Source organism: Urocitellus parryii, chromosome 1, assembly GCF_045843805.1.
Source record: "Urocitellus parryii isolate mUroPar1 chromosome 1, mUroPar1.hap1, whole genome shotgun sequence".
Classification (NCBI taxonomy): Eukaryota; Metazoa; Chordata; class Mammalia; order Rodentia; family Sciuridae; genus Urocitellus; species Urocitellus parryii.
Genome location: NC_135531.1, coordinates 259675077 through 259692659, shown reverse-complemented (window position 1 = coordinate 259692659; position 17583 = coordinate 259675077). Strand labels below are relative to the sequence as shown.

Here is a 17583-nt window from a genome sequence, read left to right as displayed (position 1 = left end):
AGTTATATAATTTTATCAATTTACTCTGCAGCTGGTGGAACCCCTGACTCCCAGTGGTACAGCACCCAACCAAGCTCAGCTTCGTATTTTGAAAGAAACTGAACTCAAAAGAGTAAAAGTCCTTGGCTCAGGTGCTTTTGGAACCGTTTATAAAGTAAGTACAAAACAACGCTTACTATCAGTTATTTAAGTTTTGTTTCAGCCTTTTAAAAAAATAATAGCTAAAGTAATTACTTTAGCCAACCTAATTTCCTTTTAATATTCAGAGAGGAGGACCTTTATGGTATTGAGAAGTTGCTGCACAAATGAATTCATTAATTTTTATTGAACAAGCTGGGATAAATAGAGTCTTGAGAGATAGGCAAATAGAGTTCTTGCTCTAGAGGCCTTTCTGATCCTTTTTTTTTTCCTTCCTTTTATCTTCTTTTTTTTTGGTACTGGGGATTTAACCCAGGGGTAGAGGGGTAGGGGTAGCACAAAACTACACCCCCAGTCATTTTTATTTTTTGAGACAGGGTCTCCTTAGGTTGCTTAGGGCTTTTTTAAATTGTTGACCCTGGCCTCCAATTTGCAATCCTCCTGCCTAACCTCCCTGAGTTCCTGGGATTAAAGGCATGAGCAACCATAGTGATCCCATTTCAATATCACCCTGCCTTTGAATTCCCTTTTGTATCCAAAATACCCAGCCCCAATGCATTTCCCTTTCCTCCTACACAGTGCTCCATGAAATCGCAGACATGCCCAGGCAATGAACCATAATCCCTTGCTCTTCTCTCATTCTTAACTGAAAGAATCCTTTTCCAGGATTTACCTGATTGATCTCTTTGGAATTCATATGGATGTGCTTATATATAAATAGGAAAGGTCTAGATCCTAAACCATATTTTGCTTACCTGTTTACATATATGACTCAGTGGTTAATGTTTATAGCCTTGATGCTGACATTCTGTGCAAACTAAAGTTGACTTTATAGGAGAAATTCAGGTCAGCTAGGAGGAAATGGATGACAACATGGTTTTTCAATGAGAGGGATTTCTGGAAAGGAAAAGCTCAAATGATAGCATTTGTATGTTTACTTATTTAGCTTAATTATAAGACCAATTCAGAGGCCAGGCCAGAGGTTAATTGTAGTGAAATTTGTTTAATGGTAAATAACAAGAATAAGAAACTCTGCTAGGATAGTGCTGAATTCTTCTTGTAATTCATTATTACAATTTACAAAATTTACATCTACAGTTTAATATTTTTCTTAAAGCTATATGCAAGCCTACATACTTACAAACATATTAACTAAATTAGATTTGATTTTAGGAGTTTTACATTTTAAAATAGTTCTTTTTTTGCCTAGTAAGACCATGATTTATTTAACAGAAAATATTACAAGTTAGAATATAGACCTTATTTTTCTCTGCTGAGTGTTCCAAAATAATCTCATCTTTCTAGAATTATAACTCTATTATAAGGCCAAGATGCAGAAGTTTTCATAATCTGTTAGTGTGTATAATTTGTTCAATTAAACTTGAATTTATTAACTGGGCACTTAATTTGCATAGGCACTATTTTAGATGATGTGATGCCTTTCTAATCTTCAAATTCTTTGTATGTTCAAAGAAAAATAACATCATTGTCTACGGCCATACCACACTGAACGCGCCGATCTCGTCTGAAAAATAACATCATATTTATTTATATTGTGATAGAAAAGATGGACTTGGACTTATTATTGCATACAGTTAAAATTTTAATCTACATAATGTATCAATTTTATTTTTTTTAAATTTTTTTAGAGCTAATAGTTTTTTTTCAGGTTTTTTTAAATTGGTTGTTCAAAACATTACAAAGCTCTTGACATATCATATTTCATACCTTAGATTCAAGTTTAATATTTCTGATCTTTGTATCTATGTTAAATAGCATCAAGCAAATTTTTTGGATTAATATATGTATAATTATAAATTCCAGTCATGAATTTAGAAATTGGCAAGTTAAAAGTAATACAGTGAATTGGATTAATACTGACAGTCATTCTGGATCACTTAGCTACCATAAATCCCCATTCTAATCATCTATTGCAGGATTCTCCCATAAGAATTATCTGGTAATTGCTTCAATTCTCTATATCCACAGATATGACTGAAGGGTCTGTGCTTAGCCATAGGATAAGTCAATAGAAATATATTAGAGCTTTCTTCTCTTAAGTATTGGTGTTTTAACAATTCTGCATTTACACTGACAAAATTTAATGTGAATTAGCAGATTTGTTTGTATATAGAGAAGATAGACAAGAGATAAATGCTAACTTTAAATGTATTAAAAGACACTTCCCTTTTTAAAATTACTTATTGGATTATTCTAAAGTATAATCACACTCTTTCTTATTATATAGTTCAGGAATTAAAATTTATTTTAAACCATGGAGATATGATACTTTAGGACTAAATACTATGGATGACCTCAGCAGGGAAAAATACTACACATTTTTATCTGGACAGCCTTAGAAAATAATAACCATACTTATTTCCAAAGCAATAAAATTAATTCACACTGAATTTATATTCTTATTTTAAAAGTATTATTTAGGAATACTTTGATATTGATGCTGTGTCTTAATAAAGTACCACATTCTGTGGTCATTTTATAGAATAATGATAATTATGTTCTCTACCCTAGACACCATCAGTGTGAAAATATAGGTTCGCAGGTCCTGGGCTTTTACTTACTTTTTTCCATTTCTGATTTAATTTTTTTTTTCTAATTTTATACCATAAGGAGCTTAGCCTATTATTTTGCATTTGATATTTAAATTTCCCTATTGTTTCTGACTAGGAAAACCATAATTCTAAATTTACCTTTTAAAGGTCAAAGTAGTTTTTTGGATTTTTTTTTGCTTCTATTATTGTTATTTTTTTTAACAATTCTGTGTTTAGGTCTCCTCATATTATTAAACTTTGAATAGTACAATTTTATGTATGTTTTAGCATGGATGTTCAAAGTGATGTGAATATAAGCAGCTGATATCAAGAAAGAGAGGAAATGTAGATATTCTATTCAGGAGTAATGAATATTTTTTATTCTTTCATTTTAATGTTAAAATTGCATAATATTTTTTATGTTAAGGGTACAGAATTATAATTTGGGAATTTTTATTTTTCTCTCATAACCTCGTATTTGCTTCTGTGTTCATTTGGGAAAATATTTTTTTAAGAAAATATTGTTATATAATCCAAGCATTCTCATATGTCCTATCAAAATAATTGTCATCATTTAAGTGTTTGAATTAAATTCATGTAGAAATGCTATTTAGCTTGATGGTGTTCTTTACTCAAACTCTATCAACTTTATATTTTCCCAATGTATAGATTCTGTTCAAATGTTACAATTACATGTTAATAAGAAAAGAGAGAATTAGCAATGGCCAATTTAAATATTTTATATTTACCTCAAAGATAATAACAGTCCTTCATATACACATGGGGTATGATAATAAAAATTAATATTTGTGCAGTAATCCCTAGCACTTGTGTCTGAACACTAATTCTAAAGTAATCACCTTTTAAAATTCATTATGAACTTGAAAAAGTTCAGAATAGTTGCAGAATAGATAGCATTAAAGCTGAAAAGAACCTTCAACATTTCTTAGCCTAATCTTCTAAATTAGAGTTGAGAATATATTAAAAAATAGAAAACTGAAAATATCTTCCAAATCAGATATTGCTCTTCTATACTGCTTCAAAGTTTTCTTCACTATTCAAAGCTTTTTCTCATGCTCACAAGTTGAATTTGATAGTAGTATAGACAACTTGACATAGAATGCATGTTTTATCCATCTTCAAAAAATGAAAGCAGATAAAAAAGATGCAGAGTATCTTGTTATAACAGGTGCTAAATAAATGTTCATTGAATGAAAAATATAGAATCTATAATTATGCTTAAGAGTTAGTAGATTGAGCGATTAAATTAAATTTTATTTCTGCTATATTTAGTATACATATCTTACGATGGATTTAATGTAAATATTATTTTTCTTGAAAGGGCATTTGGGTACCTGAAGGAGAAACAGTGAAGATTCCTGTGGCTATTAAGATTCTCAATGAGACGACTGGTCCCAAAGCCAATGTGGAGTTCATGGATGTAAGTATAGGCACCCAGTCAATCACAGTTTTCTCCTTTATCAAATAGACTGTTAAAACAATAAAATCCCCACAACTTCTAAACTTTCTTTTCAGAAACTGATATAATTTTATAATTAAAACATTTTCAAGACCATTTTATATCATTATATAATTTTTGATAACTTCTGGTTTGCAACCATCTGCCTACATAGTGCAACAGAAACTGCTTTGGAATCTGAAGTTACTTACAATACCCAAGGTGAATTGTCTTCTGTGAATCAGACATGTAACATTTTCATATTATAATATTAAGTATGCAAATATCTTTTAAAGGAAAAAATACATAATTTGAAAATAAAACATATTCAATGACTGTAAATCACCACTTTTATTCAAAATTTGGGCATCATAAACATATTTCTTAAAATTAGTTTCACTGAACACTCTTAGGACTATGTGGTAGTGGCAAAGGTGTATCACTAATATGTACAAAGTGCTTACAAAATGCCAAACACTGTTCTCAGAAGTAATTAATATTAATGAAGTGTTTAGTAAATGCTACACTATGTTATAAATAATTTACCTAAAAAAAAGTTCATCTAATCCTGACAGCTCAACAGTCCAGGTAAACCCAAAGTCAACCCAAGATCTCAAAGTTAGGAGATGGCTCATCTAGGCATTGGGTTCAGGTAGCCAGGGTTGAGCAGGGATGAGCAAATATTTTCTCAGTAAGCCAGAGAATCAACAGGATTTATATCCCATATCTGCAGTGTGGTACCTACTCTGCCCTTTTTGGCAAGAAAGTAGTCATAGGTAATTAAGACAAAACAGAATAATATAAAATATAAATGGATGTGTCAGTTAAACTTCATTTATACAAACAAGTGTGGGCCAGATTTGTTTTGGGAGTCAATCCTGTTTTTTAGGACTGTGTGCTTAACTATGATGACAGACTGCATTCTAAAACTAGTGAGGATGATTTGAAAAATTAGTTGACTGATTGCCTTACTTTATTATAGCAATGATCTATTTAGTTATAAAAAAACAGGACTAGTTTCCACAGTATGTTAATCTCTGCTAAATTTAAATTAGGAATCTGTCTGAATCTAATGATTATCACTTTAAATTTTATTTTTTCAACTCAAATTCAGAAGGTAGGACTCTATAGTTAAAGCTGTGCTATAGAATAACAGTGCTCAAGAATGGAAGTATTATATGAGGTCAATCAGAACTTTAAGATTTTCTCTAGCAAAAATTGTAGACTGAACTGCTCAGCAAATTTCAGAGAGTAGGATGGAATAAAATTACATATGTAGCATGCTGCTATTTTTCATATTCAACACAAGATATCTTGCCAGGGGTTCTAGCAAAGATCCATATATGTTCTTTCTGTATCTTTTAACATAATGTCTTCATTAATAAGAATGATTTTGATTTTCAGATGACCTTTATGTGAAAAATGATGCGAGCATATGCGCTTTGATTTTTTTAATAGATGGATTGCTATATATTCCTACCCAGTTTCTCTTGAAAGCTTTTCTGAAAAGTTTTACAGGATCTCAGTCTGTGACCTTGAACAATGTATTTGAGTATAATGCTGACTACCTTATATAAGGCTAATTTTAGCTTAATTTATTATTGGTTAATACATAGTAACAACAATACTCAGCTTGTATGAATCAGGTGTTCTGAACAGTTAATAATGTGCCTTACTACTGGCTAACTAACTTAAATATTAGCCTTGTTGCATATCTCCCAAAGCTATCTAATAAATATCAGGTCTAGTAACTAAATCATGTTTTCTTCTGTGGGTCTCTAAAGGTTCTGGAATATCCTGCAGCTATATGTCTTGGCTTATGTATAAAAGTTAAAACTGAAGCCTTTTTCAGTGATGTACCACTTATTCAATTTGATCTTGATCATAGCTAGAAATTTGTGAAGGGAGTTTTCAAAGAAAGTAGAAATTATAAGGAGAAATTACAGTAAGTAAAACCAGTGTAGGTTAATATATCAAAGTGATAGAAAAAAAAAATCTTGCCCAGCCTAGGCTGCAGCCAAAGCTGAAATTCACAAGAATGCTAATATCTCTGCTGGAGGCTTGGACAGCCATTTTTGTCATATTTCCATGGAAACAGACTGGCAAAAGGGGGTTAAGAGGCTACAAAATAATCACCTGAAAAAGAAGCTTTAAAAACCTCATCATGATTTTGAATGATTATTTGAAAGCTCCTAACCCCATCTATTTTTTTTTCCTTCTTGATCTGAAGCCTATTCCCATGGAAACAGGAGTGGGGATGGCAGCTTGAAGTCTTAGATTTCTGCTGAATTTTCGATGAACCTGATTTTCTGATTGAGTCATGAAAGGACTCATTTTCCTAGATGGTTGGTGGATTTATATCCAACAGACTTTAAAATGTCTGTTCTTTTTTTAAAAGTTTAAAAAATAAGTAAAATATTTTGACCATGTCTTTCCCATTTTGGGATAGATGCTAGAAAATTAAAAGATTGATGGACAGCTATTGGCAGCATTTCCATAATTGTCAGACAGAAACACTTTCTTACTATTTTGGTTACTTCTTTTGAAGCATCCGAAGGATAGCATCATAATGCTTAAGACAGTTTAACTGGAAAATACTGCTGGTGAATTTAGTATGTTAATTTGGTTGGTGTGATTTTCATGCAAACATATGGCTACATTTCATACTTACAGTTTTAGCTCTGTTGTGTGGGTAGATCATTGAAGTATGTAACACATTGAACCATAATAAAAAATTCGTATAAGCAAAATTATATCTAATTTGAACATAAGGATTTGGTTGAAATGATGAATGTTCATCAGTTACTAAGTTAAATATAATATGTTTGACATTATGTTTTAGTTTGGGTTCTTCTGTTCATGAACAGTTTGGCTGCTTGTGAAACCAAGTTTTGAATAACAGTGATTTATTTTGGAGATGAAGGATTCTTCAATGGGAGAGTATGGAAATAAGAAAGGGAATCCAGTAATGGTAGCTGCCATGGTGAGCAAGTGGAACTTCTTCGTACTGGAGAGATGCTGGCAGCAAGTGCAAAACACACACATTAGAGGAACCCTACTCAGGGACTGAGGGACCTGAAGCCTTTGTAACAGCTTCTCTCCATCACTGGTTGAGGCCTGCTGGACGGGAAGGACACTTAGCTTTTTGCAGTAACCTGTACTGGGTATACTAAACAGGCTCCTATGGCCCAAGAAAGCCATTGGGTAATGAAAGGTGGGTGAAAATTAGTCAGGTCCTCTTTATGGTAAAGTGTTTCAAGGATAACTTTCAAACTCAAATAAGATCCTGCCACTGTACTACATGTCTCTTTTGCAAACTAGTGTTTGTATCTCTTTGTGTTGAGGTGTGTGTTGTATACCTTTTATAGAAAAGCTTCCACTAGAAACTGCTTACTTTTATTAAGCATTAGACTCCTTCATACCTCCCCTAACTGCATATTTAGTGGGGATATTACAGATTCATTAAGTACCACTACTCTATTTAACAGGTAGAGCTGTGTTTTTTTACTGGTTATTCTAATAAATGACACAAATGAAGATTCTTAAAACTCATTGCCACACCCAGCACTTCTATTGATAACCAAGGGCAGAGAAAAGGACTTTTCTATTTTCTTGGACTTTTTACCAAAGGCAAAAAGTAAATAAGGAACAGTTTGTATTCTATCAAATACTATACTAAAAGCAAGAGAAGAAGAAATTGTTCACACGGCTGTTACTTAGCTCACCTGAATATATCTAATGGATTCATAATGACAATAATAATACACTGCTAGTGAATGGTCAGCACATTCTTCATCCCCCAAAGGAAGATAACAGTAAGTAGCATTAAGAAAATGACTCTAAAGTCTACCTTCATACAAAGAATGACTGCATTTATACATGTTCCTAGTTCTTGATTCAAATAGCACAATTTCAATGGGAAAATGCAGGGATTTTGTGTGTGTGTGTGTGTGTGTGTGTGTGTGCACGCGCGCTTGGTTTCTTTTTAATCCACCAAATTGTGCAGAACACATCCCTAGGAAATGAGGTTATTAAGCAAGATTCCTGGAGCTAGGGACCATGGTCTGGTAAAACCAAATAGGCTTTTTTTTTTTTTTTTGAGTTTTTCAGGGATCTCATTACTCTATTTTTCCCCTGAAATTTAACACTATTATCCATTGATATTGGTTTTAAATGTTTTATTTAAATCATTTGTTTTCTTTAAAAAATAAACCAGGAATGAATGAAAGAAGTTCTGGAATTCCAGTAGTGACCAGCTGTACTGGTTTAGTGCTTTCGTGAATCTGCTTGGCTTCAGTTTCAGCTTTCCCTTGCCAAAGTCCCCACCCAGGGTACATGTATTCCATATCCCCTGACTTTATTGTGCAAATGGTCATATTATTCTTTAAAAAAGAATAACTTGTTTCCTTCTCCCTATACTATAAGAAATTTTATTTATCATATACAATTACCATTTTCCTATTTTCCAAAGAAACATCCATGTGAATTGTGCCTGTTTCTCTTTTCTGTATTGCCTTTATGGTATTCAGTACCTTGATGGGAGTTTTTTCAACTCTAACTGATGCCATATTAGTGGGATGAGATGAATACAATTAGCTAGTAGTTAATATTTTCTCTCAGATTATAGCAAATTGCAAAATGTTGTGAAAATATAGTTTTTCCTCTAACATTTTCACATTTAAAAAATCTCATGTATATGGCTTCACGTAATCAATAGTAGTTCTTAGCTAGGTCCTGTGTCTTATTAATAGTGGACTTTTGAAACTTCATAGCATTTAATTTAATTATGTCTTTTGCCTTTATGGATTTTAGGCAATTGAATGTCTGAATAAAATTTGTCTCTTTCAGAAGTTAAAAAAAAATCAGAATTTTCTTTTAAGACCCATTACTTAAATGTCACAGAGTCCTATACTGTTTTTATGATTTTGAAAAGGCTATTTATTAACTAATCCTCTTTCTCATAAGAAAAATATAGCCAAAGTAATTTTTGAAAGTTATGAAGAATTGCTTTGCTTTTAATAATAAAATGATATGTTCAGAAAGAGAAACTATAAACTTCATTAGAAACAAAATTTAAAGTGTTTTAAAACTTTACTAAAAACAAAAGGAGAGAAAAAAGAAAATTTTCTATTAACTAAGTAAATTCTATCTGTTACAATTCATTTCATTGGCTCTTATTTATGTCCTATTATTTGTTTAGAACTGTCGTGAACAGAAACATCACATCTGAAATCATTGTTGCAAATAGTCACATTCTCCTGTCTTCTAATTCCTTTTCCATGCCTTGACCTTGCCATGTCTCCTAGGCCTGGGCTGCCACCTATCTTCATATGCTTCTGCAGTTCACTTAGATTCATGTCCCAGCATTCTAACTGCATTCTTAACAAAAATCTTCAGCTTTCCAGCTTCTCAAAATCATGCTGACAATGAGCAATCCTAGAAAAATTGAAACTTTCTCAGGGTCCAAACCTCTTTACAATCTACCAGTTTTCCCCGCATATCTCTGTTTTAGTCAGCTTTTTTTCACTGCTGTGAATAAGAGGACTGACAAGAAGAATTTTAGAAGAGAAAAAGTTTATTTGGGACTCATAGTTTCAGAGGTCTCAGTCCAAAGACAGCTGGCTCCATTCCTTGGGGCAAGAGGTGAGGCAGAACATCTTGGTGGAAAAGTATAGCTGAGGAAAGCAGCTGAGAGCATGACTCAGGAAGCAGAGAGAAGTCTAAGCTCATCTCACCAAATACATACCTCTAAGGCATACCCTTAATGACGCACCTCCTCTAACCACACCCTACCCACCTATAGTTAGCACTCAGTTAATCCTTGACAGGGAATTAATTTACTGATTGGGTTAAGGCTCTCATAACCCAATTATTTCACCTCTCAACCTTCTTGCATTGTCTCAAGCATGAGCTTTTGAGGGACAGCTAACATCTAAATCATAACAATCTCCCTAGATTATCAAATTCTATCTCTAGTCTCATGAGTCTAACTTAATTTTCGTCCTTGGTATGGTGACATTGGAATCTCAAGGACAATTCAAGTTTAACACAACCCTCAATGAACCTCTTCAAGTTCTCTTCTAAATATTTTCTGCCTTTAATTACACCTATTTAAATAATTTGTATCTCCATTCACCCTTTTTTCCCTATCAGAAAGAATTTCTTTGAATGTCACAATAATTCGAATCATCCTCTTCCAATTCAAGAGCTAATGCTTTGATTCCATGCCACATATTTCTTTGGATAGCATCCTCTCCTTTCTGTATTCCACTGCCATCACCTTAATACAGGCCATTGACTTCTTCAGTGTGAATTATGAGAATAACTTTCAATTTAATCCCCCCAATTTTTAATGCAACGTTTAAAATCCATCATTCCTCTGCATCCCATCTTATAACGTCATCACTAAAGTAACATACTCTTAGTTTACAGAGCTTCTCGTCACTTCCCTGGTCTTCTTTCTCTTTTTTTCTTCTCTTTATTTTCAGTCTAATTACAACCCAAGCCAGTTAGTGTCATTGCCTCAAGTGTTCATCCCCCAATTATACCTAATGAATTCCTGGTTATCCTTGCTTTCTCAGTTTAAGTATGGTTCCGCAAACAGCTCTTTTCTGACTCCTCAGTCTAAATTATAATCTACTAACAGAACTCAGAATTTTGTCTTTATAACAATACTATAAATAGTTATTACACACTAGTTTTATTTTAGTTTTTCTTGTAGAATCTCGCTCTCTATCACTAGAAAACAGGATGGTGGAAGAGAGGGGCCATGTCTGTTGACTAAACCTCTACTGGCAAGTACCATAAGGGCGCATGGTTAAGAAGAACAGCCACTGTACAGTTCACTGTCTGAATGGAATTATCTCTCTACTTCCTAAGGACTTTTATCATTCTTCCTTTAAACCCACTCCATTTCAGCATAATTGTACTGTTTTATCCCAATAGTTCTATCTTGATTTGCCATCTTGTCCTTACATCATTTTTCTTATGTATTGATATAGTTCATCTCTATTTGTTTTGTCCAAAATCAGTTTAGTGGTTGTTCTAAGTCCAAAGCATCAAAGAGATCCCTGAGAAATAGGCTTTCCCTTTTGACTGTAAGAAAGGCTCATTGAAACCTCTGGAGGCTTTTTTGAGGAAGGAAACCCTTGTAAGACTCTCTCCTGTGCATAGAGAGCCAGTAACCTGCTCTAGTATCTGCTAGGGGAACCAAGAACAGGTAATCTTCAAGACAGTTGTCTGAATGTTTTCCTTGATGTGGGAAGTAATTCTAGGTATCATTTTCAACATCTTACTCCTGAGCTCTTGGAATCTGCTTTAGGAATATTGGATAGTGTTTGCTCTTCTATTTAAAATGTGTTTAATATTAGAGTTCCTTCCCTCCTTTGTCTCCTGTCCATTTAGTTCTGTTCCAGTAGCACTAAAGATGCAAGTCTGGGGTCCTATGTAAAGAGGGGAAAAAAAGTCGATTTTATCATCAGTTTTGACAGAAATAAATAAAAAATTAATTGATTGTAGTCATTAAAATTTATTGACAGTAACAGTTAACTGAATTCAGTAGCTTTCCTAAAACTTGAGCTTTAAGTATTGCTTTAAGGGTTTACAAAAGAATTGGGCAGAATGTCATGTTATAGGCCTGTAATCCCAGTGACTCAGAAAGCTGAGGCAAGAAGATTGCAAGTTTGAGGCCAGCCTCAGCAATATAGTGGGCCTCTAAGCAACTTAAGGAGACCTGTCTCAGAATTAAAAATAAAAAGGTTTGGTGATGGGATGTAATTCATTGGAAAAGTTCTCCTTGTTTGGATTCCCAAAATTTAATGAATGCACAAATGAATGAATAAAGGGTTACTAAAGAATTTCAAAGCAAACAAAGTACTTGACAAGGTTCTACATTCCAACAGGCTTAATTTTTTTTTTTCTGAAGTACTTGAAAGTGACTACCCAAATTCAAACAGATTGTTCTCCTTAAGCCTCAATGTACAACTTCATGAGCCTTTTGACTGCTTCTATTTCTCTGGAATATTCCTTGAATTTATGTGAATGAAAAGACATTCCTCAAGGGCACAGAGTCTATTGTGACAGTATTTAAATTTGGTGAATGGAAATCTGTGGTCTATTAGAGAATATAGAATATAGATCTCCATATCATAGACATTTTCCAGCTCTTTAAACTTTACAATTTCGGGAATTTTATACATGATTAGAGGATGTGCCATATGGAGCTAGAGGAGAATTAGACTTATCATGTGCCGTTTCCGATTCCAGTCTGAATAGTATTTGATAATTATGCTGTCTTAGAAAAAATGTCCATTGACTATAAAACTAAGAATAACCATTTATAATATTAAGATAGTTTATAAAACACAAGTTGAAAACTTTGGCTCACAGAGTAAGCTAAGACCAAGAAATAGAATTTCCATAGTATCTGAAAATAATTTGAGACTTATCAAAGTTTGATGTAGACAGTTTTGTTAATGATCTGTTTATAGATTTAAGGATACAAAATATTGTCTCTTTTGTAGAGAAAGGAACTGCCTACAAGACATCCTGGTTTACATTATATGGCATCAAGTCGTCTTATTTATTCACAAGGAAGTGATTTGGCTTGAGACTAGAGGGTTATTACGCCATGATGTTTGCCATGGGACACACACACATACATAAACATCATATCTATGGACCTAAATTCTGGAGTGAATACATATATTCACTTCACTGTAAAGTATATGCAAATGGCAAATATACTTCCAATCATGTAAATGTGCCTTTGCAAATTTAATGGCACCACTGGGTGATCATCTATTAGAATGGTCATGTGGTTTATGTTGCTAAAAACGACCACTTCATATAACAATTTTTATGGTAGTTTTCTTAAAATGATGAAAAAGAATTCTTCATCCTACCTCACACCACTATTGTATCAATAAGAGTTTGTCTTCTATTTTCTATGCTTCCTGTGTCAAAATCTGAAAAACTTAACAGGGTTTGCTTTTACTTTGTCACATTGAAGGGATTTGTGAACAGAAACTTTGTTGGCATTATCTCCCTAGCATTATCATCTGCAAGGAATGGTCATAGTGAAAGGGGCCTCTGAAGTAGAGATCAATCCCAATTGCCAGAGATCTTAATGTTCAGCATTTAGTTTTACTTCAGTCATCCTGGACTACATGTACAGTGATTTCCATCAGATCAAATGAAGGTATTATATAAACAAGGAAGATTACTCTTTTATTTATACATAACCATTCTTCCCCACATTTTAAACTGTAGGATCTAATATTTATAACGTGGAAATGGACTGAAGTATATTTGGACCAAAATGCTAACTAAAAACATACTAAAGTCAAGTTGAAAGGGGACCAGCCTAGTGTATCCTTAATTATGTTTACCCTAAATCAATAATTAATAGTAGGGATATTTTAAAAATATTTTCTAAAATCAAGTATGTTAAATTAGAAACACAATGATAAATCTGAAGAAAAAAATGTTTGATGCCACATAAATTCATAAGAATGTTTATTAATAACAGTCTTTTTGGGGGACTGAGGATATAGCTCAGTGACAAAGTGCTTGCCTAACATGGATAAGGCCCTGGGTTTAGTCCCCAGCACCACAAACAGAAAACCCCATGTATTTTGAGAGGAGAATTAAGCTATATTTGAATCACTGTCCTCTTTCCAAATCAGTGAAGAAGACAGAGCCTGGGTTTGAAATGAAAGTCCTCCAACTCCAAAGTCCACAGGCTTTTCCTACCATTACATTGCTTCCTCAAAAAAAAAAAAAAAAAAAAAAAAATCACATTGAGAGACACTAGCCACAACTGGTAAAATGGCTTTTTTCTCCTGAGTTCCTGAAACTGCCTGTTGTAATGAGGAAATCAGGCTTATTCAAGAGATTCTTGCCTCTAAAAGGCATGTTGATGGCCTGTCATTTTCTTATTTAATATGGCTCCATGAAACATTTTGTGTCACTCATTTTTAGCTTCAGATTAGAATATCAAGCTGTGTATAACTTTATTTAAAAAAACACACACATATTCTCTGGATTTATTTTAAAAATGATGCTTGAGATTGCATGAATGTTTTAATTTCACCATTACCAGCTCTTATTAAATGATAACCATAGAACCCATACTTCTTTGAGTTATAAAATAATAATATATGTGTATATATATATGTGTGTGTGTTTGTGTGTGTATGTGTATGTGTATATATTATATATATATATATATATATATATATATATATATATATATATAATATAAAGAACTTGATATTTTTTCCAAGAAATAATAGATACCAAGATTTTTTTTCTTCTTGTGAAGTTTCCTAAATGGGACTGCAGCTCCAAGGAAATCATCTTTTGCATGCCTCTCACAATTTACACAATCTAATAACAGCACAGTGTGATTAGAAAAGAATAAGTATTTCTGAGTTGATAAAATTGTGAAACTAGCTTTTCATGGACGAATAAGTAGTGAGGACCTGCATCTCAAAACTAGAAAGCTTAGAGTTTTCTACAGTGATCTTCACCACTATAATTTTATGTAGGATTTTGATCCACTTGCAGGTTTAATCTAACTTCTCTGGACTTTAATATTCCATTATCTGTTAGAAAATAATTAGAAGATATAAGCAGAAGTCTGCATATATGCAGTTTCTTGGGAGTCCCTGAGCTCATTGAACCAAGGAGTTTGACGGATACTGGTCAGCTGATATTGGACCAGCTGCTAATAATAGCAGAAAATGCTGCTTAGCTAGGTGAGAAAGTTAACTTGGGGAAAATGAAAATAAAGCATTTGGGATTTATGGTCAGAGATAAATTTCCTTTTCCATTTGTTTCCTGGTTAAGAAAATAGCCAAGGTAGCCAGTTCTTTTTCTTTTTAATTTCTGCCTCTCTGTTTTTTATATAATTAAGATTTAAAGACCTATTTGATTTTCCTCTAATTTTCTTGTAGCCCCACAAAGAAATTTTAGTGAATAAGTAATATGTTTGGTATAAGATATACAAATAATAGGTGAATCTGACCAGTAAATTAAAAATGATCAGTTCTAACAAATGTGGAAAATTAATTATAGGAAATGTGGAAGCTTTATGGGAAGATTGCAAACACAAGGGATTTGAGAATAAACCCAGAAAAGATTTTCCTTTTGTGATTAAGACAGTGAGTCAACATCCTTTAAAATAAATTTATTTCAAACTGTGCGAGACTCATTTACATAAAGAATATATTACAGTACTCTTGGTAAAGTATTTTATTATTGTGTATAGAGATGTTTTTCATATATTTTTAATTTAAAAAAAATAAATGTCAACCTATATTACCATCTTTTCTCTTATTGTCTACTAAATCTGTAAAAGCAGATAATAGTTACCTGCAGGTATGTTAGTTTTGCAGACCACCCTACAAGATTGTAAAAGTATTTTGGTAATAGTTATTTCACACACAATAGCAGAGTACTGAAGAACAAGTTCTCAGTAAATATTTGAATTGAGCAGGAAGTGGATGTGCATGCTCATAACCCAGATACTCCATAGGCTGAGGTGGGAAGATCATGAGTTCAAAGCCATTTAGAAAGACCCTAAGCAACTTAGTGAGACCCTGTCTCAAAATAAAAAATTAAAAGTACTGGGGTTGTGTTAAGCACCCCCCGGGTTCAATCACTGTTACCAAAAAAAAAATTATTTTGATTTTGGTAAAATATGTTTATTTAATTTTTAATATCTTTGTAAAGTGCTGACTGTCTTTGCAGTCCCTTGTTATCTCTGTATTCTAAGATTATGATAACTAGCACAACACAGCCTTAACCTTAGTGAAGTTAGAGTTTAGTATCATGTTTAATTGACTTCATGACAGAATGATTCTTCAGACAGAACAGAGAAAATGTAACAGGAGATTAGAAGAAGACAATATCATAATTAATGATGGAGTTGAGGGATCTTTTGAACTCTGCAGTAGTACAGAAACACCAAAGATATTTGGCTTTCCAATTCACTTGATTGAAATAGTCTAATGTTATTTATTGTTTACTCCTACCTCTATACTACACTCGACAATATTCAGTTTTCTTTTTATTTGTTGCTAAAAAGCTTTTTTGATTTGTTTTGTTTTATTTTTTGAACCAGGGTCTCACTGAGTTGCTTAGGGCCTCTCTAAATTGCTGAGGCTGGCTTCTACTTCAGCCTCCTGAGTCACTGTATTATAAGCATGTACCATAACACCTGGCTAAAAGTTTTGATTTTATGTAATAAAATATAAGAAGTTTAGAAAATAAATTGACCCAATTTTTCAGTTTTTCTATCCTTATTTTATTTTTCCATACACACACACACACACACACACACACACACACACACGGTTTTTGTCATTATGTTTTTGTGCTTTGCAATGGCTTTGAGTAAGGAAAAAATAAATGAGTATAAGAACATTTTTCTATAACTTTTTAACAATAAATTTGTCAAAGGATGATATTATTGTTTACATACAGTTCTTTGATGTGGGCACATAATTTCTTTATTTAAAATGTACACTATTATCTCAAATATATTTATTTAAATGTACTTACAAATGTTATAGTTTAAATCTTATTTATATAAGCAATTACCTGTTAGTTTCCATTTTAATGTTATTATTACTTGTGGAGATAATTTTTTAGGAATATTTCGCTGTAACTTCTTGCCCAAAGATTGCCATGAATTCTCTATTTAATGTATAAATACATTTTAGTTTATATTTTCTAAACATATAAATCATAAAATAAGGTTGCTAGAGATAATTTAACTCTGCTGCTTTAGTTATCTAGTTATCATTGAAAATAACTGCCTATAGAAAATAATAGTGCATTTTCAAAACAACATTCATGTATTTCTCCCCTATTTATGTTCTCTTGTTATAGCTACATATCTCTTTAATGATTTTTTGTACAGTAAATTTGTATTTATGTACTTCATGGGCATTTGTAACTCTTAAGGAAATAATATTGCTATTTGCAAATGGGAATTGAAATATTTACAGTTTGGATAGAATTCTTCTGGCAACATATCCTAACTGAAATGCTATAAAGGACTTTACTAATGGTGCATAAAGTCTCTCTACTGTTTCTGAAGTAAACAGAATTTTTATCTGGATTCATTCCTTTATTTAGTGTTTCATCTATTGTCCAGAGGAACTTATTACCATCTTGTCTAAAATTTAATTAATTTAATTAAATTTCTAGGTGACTTCTATAAGATTTTTCTTACTGGGAGATTCTAGTTTTCTATTTTAATGAGACATTTATAAGTACTAATTTGGAGACCTCTTCTGTATAAATATTGAATGGAGAGTTTGGTTTAGAAGATCTTAGTCTAAATTCTACTTTTGCTACCTATAAGCCAGGAACCCAATGGGTAGCCCAGCTAATTGATGTTTCTCAAAAGAAGAATAACAAAGA

At 32.6% G+C, this 17583-nt stretch overlaps 1 protein-coding gene across 1 annotated transcript in view; it reads left to right on the top strand.

Moving 5' to 3' along the window:
* Erbb4 (erb-b2 receptor tyrosine kinase 4) overlaps positions 1 to 17583 on the top strand; it is a 1044475-nt gene that overhangs the window by 832327 nt on the left and 194565 nt on the right. Inside the window, exons 18-19 of the mRNA XM_077799365.1 lie at positions 32 to 154; positions 4033 to 4131. Of these exons, the coding sequence (XP_077655491.1) occupies positions 32 to 154; positions 4033 to 4131 (222 nt within the window). The remainder of the gene's footprint in view (positions 1 to 31; positions 155 to 4032; positions 4132 to 17583) is intronic.